This window comes from Montipora foliosa, chromosome 7, assembly GCF_036669935.1.
Source record: "Montipora foliosa isolate CH-2021 chromosome 7, ASM3666993v2, whole genome shotgun sequence".
NCBI lineage: Eukaryota > Metazoa > Cnidaria > Anthozoa > Scleractinia > Acroporidae > Montipora > Montipora foliosa.
In genome coordinates, this window is record NC_090875.1 from 28,987,000 (window position 1) to 28,997,679 (window position 10,680).

At 39.1% G+C, this 10,680-nt stretch overlaps 2 protein-coding genes across 3 annotated transcripts in view; both read right to left on the minus strand.

Annotated features, from left to right (window-relative positions):
• Nucleotides 1-372: 372 nt before the first annotated feature.
• Nucleotides 373-5,692, minus strand: LOC138010923 (uromodulin-like). 2 transcript variants are annotated; one of them, XR_011124597.1, is made up of 4 exons: nucleotides 5,625-5,692; nucleotides 5,257-5,342; nucleotides 2,103-2,220; nucleotides 373-1,322 (listed from the first exon to the last, which is right to left on the minus strand). XR_011124597.1 is itself a non-coding variant. In XM_068857931.1 (3 exons), the coding sequence occupies exons 1-3, from the start codon at nucleotides 4,691-4,693 to the stop codon at nucleotides 955-957; spliced, it is 804 nt and encodes a 267-aa protein (XP_068714032.1). In that variant the 5' UTR covers nucleotides 4,694-4,723; the 3' UTR covers nucleotides 373-954. The 2 variants fall into 2 exon arrangements, 1 of the variants encoding a protein (XP_068714032.1); XM_068857931.1 differs by lacking the exons at nucleotides 5,257-5,342; nucleotides 5,625-5,692 and adding an exon at nucleotides 4,376-4,723.
• A 3,971-nt stretch (nucleotides 5,693-9,663) lies between these two features.
• The window catches only part of LOC138010611 (cytochrome P450 27C1-like), a 15,327-nt gene continuing 14,310 nt past the window's right edge, over nucleotides 9,664-10,680 (minus strand). Inside the window, exon 10 of the mRNA XM_068857585.1 lies at nucleotides 9,664-10,559. The gene's annotated coding sequence lies outside the window, so the exon portion shown is untranslated. The remainder of the gene's footprint in view (nucleotides 10,560-10,680) is intronic.

Consider the following 10,680-nt stretch of genomic DNA (forward strand, 5'->3'; position numbering starts at 1 on the left):
CTAATTTCACGAGTATACCATTTGATTACACATACTTAGCCATTCAAACAATAGCGCTTCAAATAACTAGGTTTGCTTGCACGGGTGTCGGGCTTAGGTTTTGACAGTAACACCAAGTTCATTTCTGTTTTAGTATGAGACGCCTTGTTACTCTAATAAATGGTAAGTGTTTGAAAAACGTGGTCTTTTAGGGTTGCCTTTAAAAATATCATCAATGAAGCCAATTGAGCCTCTCTTCCTCAAAAGTATCATCAAAAAATAAGTTTGCAGCATTTATTCATTTTTGGCTCATTGGTCTATTTCTCCTCGCCTCTTCGAAGCTCGGAAAAATACCACGTAACTCGCAACAACATTAACAAACCACACTTGCAACATTTATTTATTCACGAGAAAATTACAGTCTTGAATGGACCGTATTCTATTTGAATTAAGGATGCAATCAAATTAAAGCCAAAAACAACTACAAAAACCTCGAATAAGCTTTCACGTGGTTGTAGTTCACAAAACGGCAGCTACTCGCATCATCAATATATACGTTACGATTATACGAATTGTTCCTTTTCGCTTATTGCTTTCTTCTACCTTGGTCTTTTTCTGTAAAGGGGAGTGGTTTTTTAGAACTACTTGGCGATATATGCTGAAAGGATAATGATCTGTTTTAAAAACATTTTAGGTGCTTCGAATCCTACAGGGTGTTGACTAAAAAAACTAATTCTTATATTGGCTTTTAACCATTTCTACCGAGATCAGATCCATGTTAGATTTTCACAAGCTCTTAACTGATAGAATGGTCTTACGGCAAAATCTACTCTAAGGAAAATTTTCCAACCAAAAAAAAAAATTTAAATGTTTTGAAGGTCACCTATTAATATTTCATATCTAGTGCGTGTGAATTTGCAATATCTAACCTAATTTTAGACATTCTTACTCCGCATTATTTCTAAAATTTCCGGTCTATGATGTCGTGCAGTATATAAAGTCACGGTTCTCAGTAGCCTTAAGCTCGTATACGTAGTAACCACCACAATCACGCACACGGATTGCACGGGAATTGGCGCAGCAATAACCCCACAAACTAAAGCAGGCAGTACGTTGAACGATTCCATCTGCAAGTGATGGGTGACCACCTTCCAGCCAACCAGAGATCACGCCACCGCAGCGGTCACTCGGAATGCATCTGTCAATCATTCTGGTGTATCCATTGCCCTGGAAACGGTACCAGCTTTGGGTAAGGTTATGGTCCGAGTAACCAGGCCCTCTGCCATTCATGTAGTGACGCTTGGTTCCATTCAGAACGGTGTAATTGGCGCATTCCGGAGCAGCTGTAACGTAAAAAACGGGGAAAAGTGGTCAAGAAGAGAAAAAGTAAAAATCAAGCGGTTTTTGGAGTGGGCAGAACGGTGTAAGCTCACGGTGGCAATTGTTGATGACTTATGTCTGACGGGTATTTGGTTACCTCATGATATTGCTCCCTACTGTTCAAGCGCTGGTCTCTTTAGGGTGAGGATTATGATCTCTTGTTACTACTGAATATGTCAATGTCCTTATTCATACTAGAGGACGTCTAAGACGTCCAGACGCATTAAACGTCTGACCGTAAGTGCGACTAATATAAATATGGGACGCACTTAAGTTCGATGGCTAGAGATCAAATTCATGATTTTCTTCAAAAGATATTGGGATTTAATCACCAGAGACTGTGTGCACTTCATTGCTAAGTGCGTCCCAGTTTAGTGCGTCTCGTCTTTATACTAGACGGCTTAGACGTCTGTTAAGTGTGTCGTTTAATTCGTCTGACGTTTAATTCGTCCACCATATTTCCCGTATTTATACTAGTCGTCTAAGACGTCTTAGACGTCCTCTAGTATAAATACGGCCAATGTTACTGCCTCCTCATCTTGTTTAAATCCATGATGTCCACGCTATCTCCCCTAAATAAATTTAATCTATGATGTCATCTCTATCTACAGTTTCAGTGGATCCCCAGCTTCCCTGTTAGTTAAATCTCTTTTTACTAACACTGCTAAACTACAGGGGAATTTGAAAATGACTTGAAGTGGAAGTCCATCGGTAATTTAATATAATCATGCATTTCAATGTACCGGTTTCACAGAAGCGGCCAAGATATCCCGGATGACAGGTGCACCTGTATGTTCCATCCCTGTATGAAACCGGGGAACAAGTTCCATTGTTGTAACAAGGCTCCTTGACACATGGGCTCTAGAAGTGGAAGCAGAAGACTTCTTTATTTTAATTTTTTTTAAGACTAAGATCAGACCATCATGTCTTGCGCGCCTCTGACATGACAGCGAGGCTTTCAAGAATCCGGGGTTTTGCACGGGCCTATCGGGAAGAATAATAATTTTACCTTCTTCCAAGTGGCTGGTCATATTCATACTAAAACTGGAATGAGCGGCGATTAATAGCGATTGTACGATCATGCGATCATACATGTGTATACAAAGCAAAGTTCCGCGATTTGCGATGGATCGTATCCCATGATATGCGGCAGACTCGCGCACACGGCAGACACGGCCGTTACACGGCATCGTTAGTAACAAGAAATTCATAGAAGCAGTTGCGCTGTGCGAGTGGTTTTAAAACAAAACGGTGACGAATTCAAATGATGAATTTGAATTTGGAGACAGTTGGTCAAAATATGGGGAGAAAGACTTGATTCGTAGGGCAGATGGGAAGACTAACTGTCTTATATGTGTACACAAAAGTGTACACAAAAGTCGACAAGTATAACAGGTATAATAGAACTGCTGTCATCTGGAAGTCTTTGCCATTATGGGGCAACCAGGCTAACGCGTACGGTCTCTCCTAAGTTCTTCAGTCTCCATAAAAGTGGAAACATTAAAAGAAGTTAACATTTTGTTTTGCATCAAATCTAAAACGCTCGGCTTCGGTATTTCAAAATTAACAAGAATGTGTTGTCTGACAAACTAAGGAAAATTTTTCTCTATATAAGTAAGCAAGAGCCAAAGTGATTTATAGCTCCGGCAAAATGCGTGAAATTTCAATAAATATAAGGAAGGCGTTGTGTTGTTATTTTGACGGCGGATTCATAATTGGAAGAAAACAGAGGCAAAAAGTTCAATTCAGCCTCATTTATTTGAACTAAGACTGTATGAAATACTCAATTTGTTCCTAAGAGAAACCTCGGTACAGCTAGTGACCCTTCGCTTACAGTTCGCTTGTATTCATCAGATTAGGGAAACTGGGACACATTGTGTTTAGCCATGCGTACTACGGGAAGTGAAAATTTCTGCGCCAACTTTATTTCTAAGCTCAGTTGCCCGATTAAATGAGTCGTCCAAAAACAAACTAAAATTAAATTGTCTATGCAAAATATGGTGGCCTTCAGATTTTTCCCGCACCTCCGCAGGTCGCGACGTTTTTGACGCAGACGCGCGATGAATATTGGTCCAGTCTGGGTCTCCAAATCGTTGTTGAGTACTTTCAAACAATATGTGGCCGAGTTCATCAGTTTGATAAACAGTCTTTGACCTGTAATCCTATTTGGCCTAGGCGTTGTTTGACCTTGTTTTGCTCCTGGGTCATATATCTTTACTACTTATCGTGAATCATATGCGATCTGATGGGAAAAAAGAACTTGTCAGGTATAAAACTACCACATCTCCCATAATACACTTTGTTTGCCCCCCAAAATTTTACATAAGCATTGTTTTCAGTTTCTCTTGGGATGATTGCAAGTCCCAAGAGAAATTGAAAACAATGTTTATGCAAAATTTTGGAGGGCAAACAGATCTAGAGTGTATTATGGAAGATGTGAAAGTGGTGAATTAAAGCCACCCGAACATTATGGTTTAAAGGTGAAATGGAATTTTCGTTTAATCATAGAACAAATCAACCTTCCAATTTAAACCGACGATCAAGCAACCCCTTGAAAAGCAAAGGCTAACCTTTACTTAACCAGGAAAGATAAAACTACCTCACAGAAATGATATACTGAAAACAGCTGCCTCGGCAGTTCATAAAATATTCATTTTTCTTCACGGTATGTCTCCAACAACAAAAACTCAGATCTAAATACGAAAACTGCGAAAAAGACAAAAACAAAATCTTTTCCCGTTGTGAAGAAACAGTATATAAATACAGTACTCTGCTGGCTAAACCTGAGCTGCAGACCAAGGGTGTATTCAAGTCTCCGTTTGTTTGTTTTTCTTTTCTTTTCCAGCTTTTTACTATCTAAAAGTTTTTTATTCACAAAAAAAAAAACACCTCTGCGGCCATTTGGAATGAAAAATGTAGTGGTTATTTCCGTAGACCAGTTTTGGAAATGAAAAAAATTTGGAAGGTGCTCTTCTACAGGTGGAGGTCATATCATAACCAAGAGTTTGCAGCTTACCTTTATCTGATAAAGATGGGAGTGTGGATCAGCAGTGAGATTCGCTGGGTTGTTGCTGCTGGTTGAGGGAAGAAGTTCGCAACGAAATTTCCCCTTGTCATCAGGACTGGCGGCAACGTTGAACGATATGCATAACATGTTTTGAAGACAGGCGAAGCTGCAGTCCAAATAGCCGTCGACAAAAATGTCAACCAGCGGACGAGTGACGTTCAAATGGTGAAAAGCACGAAATTCAAACTCCGCTGTGTGAAATGTCCCATTAAGCCATTGAAAATGGAACAAGGAAAGCAGTGTTATAAATGTTATGGAAACTTTCATTTTTCAAGGAAAACACCTACGGAGTTCTGCTTGGAGTCAACGTTAGCTCAGTTTGGAGTCGTGGGATACGAGTGACCCGAAGAAATTCAGTATTACTTGAGTTGGATTGGTCCGTTGAAACTGCTTCCCGGATTGGCTGACATTGACTAGTAGACTTATACGAACTAGTTATTGTAACGGACTGCCCCCTGCTGTCTTCATTGACGCCCTCAAAATGAGGCTCGCCCCGCGATCGCCCCGCGATCGCCCCGCGATCAATTGTTATTTAAACCTTTATCTCAACCGTTCTTCTACGCATAATTGCCTGGTTACCAGTTGAACACTTAACGTTGATTACGTAGCAAAGTTTTCTTTTGCTTTTCATCGATTGCATTTAATTGTACTAGCTACTATACTATTGCAGTTTTTGGATCAAAAACGCCTCAATCTTAATGGCGGCTTACCTTCCTGTGTTGGCCGAACACTTTCCTTTTTGACAGACAATCAAATCAATATTTAATTACTTTGACTGGCTTCGTACAATCGCATAGCAAGTTAAAATGTCGCAGAAATAATTTACTTACCAGTTTTTTTGGGTTCCATTATTGATATATCTTTTCGAGTAATCTCGCCTTCTAGCTGGTAACTATCCTGTCGCAAACTGGGTAACCTGGGCGTGTGACCAAATAACAGAACTTATAAGTTACCATGCCTACTTCATGCTTCGACTAATTATTACGCAGATATTACGGAACAATTTTAATAAAGGCCATAAAGTCAGTGCAAGTGAAAATATATTTGCCCGGATCAGTCCGGTCTTTGGTCGGTAACAATTATTTTCACCCTTGATTTTGTAAGAAAGTTGAGGTAATTAAAAACTTAATCACCAAATTTACGCCAGTCGCGGAAGAATTCCTTGAACATTTAGACTCAAACACATGTTTTAACGCACCTTTTTGCTTTCATCATAGTGCAGATTAACTGTCAAATCTAAACCAACGATCAAGGAGCCCCCTGAATGAAAAACAAAGGCTGATAATTTAATATTACGAAATCAAGGAATAAATATAAAACTCCAACACGAAAATGTCAGTTACACTGACAGCAACATCCAAATTATTTGCTTTCCGGCGTAGTTCGTGGAATACTTAATTTTTTACACTTGTAGCATGTCTCCAATTCTTTGATTTCGCTTGCGTGACAAGGCGGCCATGTTGGTGGTCAAACAACACGATTTTGTTTTGCAGAATTTGCATGGAAATAAAGTGCGTTTTCCATTTACCAAGAAATTCCGGAAATTCCGGTTGGGATGTAAATGGAACACACGTTTTTGGTTCGTTTCACTGGAAAATTTCCGGAATAAACGGAACTTCTGAAAAAGTAGTCCTGTTTTCCCGTTGGAAACTTTCCGATGGAAATATGTGTTCCATTTACAACTTTTGAAAGGACTTACCACTTCCAGGCTATTCACGGCCACATTTTTAAATTTTGGTGCGTAAAATCGCAATCACTTGGCGGCGAACGGACCTGAGTTAAATGGAACATGTTTTTCACCCGATGGAAATTTCCACCGAAATTTCCGAAATTTTTTGCAAATGGAAAACGCCCAAAGATTAGTTCCCAGCGGAGAGACAGACTATTGTTCTTGACCAGCAACAGGGCCTCTATGACGTCACGTTCAGTCCAGCAATAACATTAGCAAACAAAATCTTCAAGCAGCTGTCTTTGCTTTTGGACAGTAACATGAAACGGATGTTACAAATTTATTGTTTATCTTTTCTTGTCCGTCTCTTTTAATGACGCATATCTTACCTATGACTGGAAGGCATTAATTGCATCATATTCAAAACTTCCCACGCATGAATATTTACGAAAAGCAAATGTGAAAATAGTGAGAGAATTTGAGACAAACTTACTACAAAAAGCTTTCAATTATTCCCACTCCTTCGACCCATCTGGGTTTTGGTCTACTTACACAAGAATCATCCTGTTAGGTATTGCAATAAGGGCTGAACGAAATTCCATAGAGTGTTTTTATTCATGCGACTGTCAGCCATATTGCTTTCAGTACAGAAACAAAGGAAGCTATTTGCATAAAAATAGAATGCAATTAGGCAATATCAAAGATACCATAATACTCTTTGTTTGTCCCTCCAAAGATTTGCATAAGCATTGTTTTTATTTTCGACTTATTCGACTTTTTTTTGGACTTATGGAAACTGGAAACAATGCTTATGCAAAATTTTAGAGGGACAAACAAAGAGTATAATGGTATTATTAAGAGTATTTTTGATATTGGCTAATTCCGAGAAGCTTAATTTGGGACACCAATATGGCTGCCATTTCTTTATTTTGGGACAACAACATGGCCGCTGTGACGTCATGTGTATACACTCTATTCAGCTTGTCATACTAGACCTGTAGTCACACTATAGGACCTTAATAGAGTAGATCTAGAAGTCATCCTGCCCTTAGTGTTACCTACTTCTACTCATATTCATTTTTCTTGGACAATTCTGTCCATGGGGGAAAGGCGTAATCGAGCGGGTTATCCCTGTGTGAAGCACCACCCCGAGGGCAACACTTCGGGTTGTCACAGCCAGGGTTCGTTTCGTCCCTAGTGATTCTTTAACGTCCCGCACAATTAATTGTGGAGAGTTGTGAGACGGGACCTCCGGTTTGTCGTCCTTATCCGAAAATCCCTAATTCGTTTTAATTTGGTCTTTTTCTTTTCATCACAATTTTCTACCTTTATATATCATCATTTTTATCGTTTTTTTTTCTTTTGTAGAGCTTTAGAAAGAAATGTTTCTTCCCAAATTTGTTTAAATGTGGTTTGTGTTGTGCTTACCTAACAGCTGCCGCCATCGCAAATTAAGAGCGGTTTTAGTCAACAATTTTATTTCTTCTCTAAAAACTTTGAAGAACGTCCAAACATCACAACTTCAAGCCCTAGCTTGAATAATAATAATAGTTACTAAAAGTCAATTGACCGTGAAGATTTGCGACGAAAAAGAGAAAACAAAGAAACAAAAACAAAATTTGAGGCGCGCGGCTAACAATTTGACGGAGGATGTTTCGTTATTGAGCCGTTGGAGTGTTCATTCACGTGGTACAAAAAAAACACCTTGCTGGAGTGCAAATTGCGCACTGGGAAAAACAAAAGGAAACAAAGTAACTTAATTTTCTTTTGTTTTCGAGCAATTTTCTCTCCAGCATTAGCAGGCTGATTAGATGTTTTTCCTACCATGCGAACGTAAGCTGCCCAGGGCGTATCAGAAATAAAACGTGACTTCGTCCATGTTAATTGTCATGATTTGTGTCTTCGTATTACCCAGTTGTTCGAAGAATGCCGTCAGTACCCTCACTAAAAGCCTTTTTTAAACTAAAAAATGGTAATTAAATGTAATGCCCCTGCCAAACGTTAAATGTTTGATCATCAGATATTTGACTGTTTGGTCACCTTGTTTGGTCGTGTTTGATCGTGTCTGATTATTATTAAGTGACCTAACCCTCAAATATTTTTTCGCAAAATAAATCATTGCACCTGTTCGAAACGCATTGTGGTTTTTTCAGTTTCCCTTTTTACCAAATCTAAACTTTTTATAGACTTCAAAACTTAGCATCAGCTGCTTCATGACTGAGTCAGAATTCCTGTCATTCGGCATCATACATGGATTTGCATCGCATTAAGTCTTTGTAAAGACCAAGCAACGTAAATTGTGACGACAAATCAGGACTAGGCTTACGCCCCTTCTGACTCAAATAAAACGAATGATGCTTAGCTTATCGTAAGTTTTGAAGCCTATGAAAAGTCAGGATTTGATAACATTTAAAGACGTCCCTGAGAGAGAAAGGTGGAAGGATTGAGGACCGCGTGTAAGCTTTCAACGCCATTTACACTTACTGGCCGCGCGTCTTTGAATGCACGAACAGGGACGATGTTTGTTTTCTACTGTTTCAAAAGACATTATGGGATGCTCAGGGGGCAAATTAATATGTATTTGCCCCCTTGGGCATCCCATAATATCTATTTGAAACAATAGAAATCAAAATGGCCGCCATATCGCTAAAAAGGTCTATTGTAGAACACATGCATGCTCACATCAGACCGAAAAAGTCAATATGGCGTAGTATATCTGGACGAGAGAGACTGGTTTCTAGTTCTTAGTTCCCCACAATCCAATTTCGCGAAAGGTGTTGGTTCTTTTGTTGACGCAATGTTGGAACCATTTGAACGGCCTCCGCACAACTTTGTTTTTGAGTCCAATATTTGCCCAACATCCATTCAACTTTTGTTGGACGAATGTTGGTCCAATGTTGGAACCGCATAAACGGGCCTTACGAAATGACGACGGATACGGCTACGACAACTCATTTCCATTTGAATGGTTGTGCACCGGGACTCGCTTTGAAACTGAGGTATTGAGCAACTCGGAAATGGGCTATTTATTAAACTTACATTGCGCAATTATCAATACTAGCAATTTTCAATTGCGCATTACAATATTGATTACCTTAAGGACGGTGCCTACTAATTAAATACAAAACAATGTATGGCGTTCTTTCTCAAATTGAAGCTTAATTATCTCTCGAAAATGCATGGTTACGCCCAATTTTCTTTTTGGATACCAAGAGTACTTACTAAAATCTACTTTTTCCGGATAGTTTTAAACCGCGCAAAAATATCCCTGTATTAGTAAGCATCACCGATAGGAAATCAGAGTATCTCGAGATGCGCAGGCGCAGAACGTGTGCGCAATAACAATAGTAGGCACCGTCCTTAAATAAATGCGTGATAACTAAAGACGACGACGATTAGACGCCTACGTATATAAAAATAATATTTGTCAAAATATCAATCTGGCTTCCGATCTTTTCGCTCTTCTATGACTGCCTTGCTGGAAGCCACTGATAACTGGGCTTTTAATATAAACGGCGGCTACTATGCACTAACGCGGTAGTCTTTTTAGATCTAAAGAAAGCATTCGACACAGTCAACCACTATATTTTATCATCTACACTAAATTTATATGGAATAGGCCATTTTCGAAAAATCAAATATTCAGCTTGATAGTGAAGCAGCGAGGACAAAAACAATAGAAACACGTTGGAACGTACTTGCTACGTACTGTCATTGTTATTCGAGGAGCTGGTTATGAAACCTTAAAACCTTCAAAAGCGAGAACAATGTCGTCGCAATGGAAGTTGAATTGACCGTCACAGTGCACAATCTTTTGTTTTTGCTTCGCACGGGTTTGCAAAGCAGGTGCGCATAATTTAATCGAAACATTGGATTGGTTAATTTCTCGAAAAAAAAAAAAAAAATTTTGTAACGCTTCGCTTCGCTTCGCGACAATGGAGTATGTTCAGATTCGTGTTAATTGTAGAAGTACTTTAGGCATGCTCGTAGGTATGTTGAACTCCTAGGGGTTTTCTAGGTTACTTAAGATTTTGTAAGTTATGCAAGAGCCAGTCGAAGGCATCTCTTTCAACTTTAACTTTATTCGCTTATTCACTTATGTAATTTTCTCTATGGTATGTTGAAAACGCTCGCTGTGTCAATAAACGAGATGCCCGCCCCTGATGCTGTGTTTATGTTTATTAAAGATTAGTTACAAAATATTTTATAATCGTTTCAGGGTGATTAGAGTATAAGGTGTGTTTTGTGCATCGTCAAGGCCAAAACTACAGACAAAAACATGAAACAAAAAGACCTGTCGAGTTTCATAACCATCTCCAATCATTAACCATGGTACTATTATAAAAATAGCTTTCGTTACAGTGGTGCAGTGTTTTGGAACAGCTTGCCCTCAGTTGTTAGACAAGCAACATCTCTGACTAGCTTTCGACGGTTGTTTATGAATTCCGACACAGCATTCATAGCCTGCAAAGAGGACGTATTTAGTGGGCGAGTGATGAGTAATCCAAGCGATTAATAATCGACCGCCATCTTGGATCATTAGTTTACAGAGGATTTCATTTCATTTTCATTTTCATTTATTTAT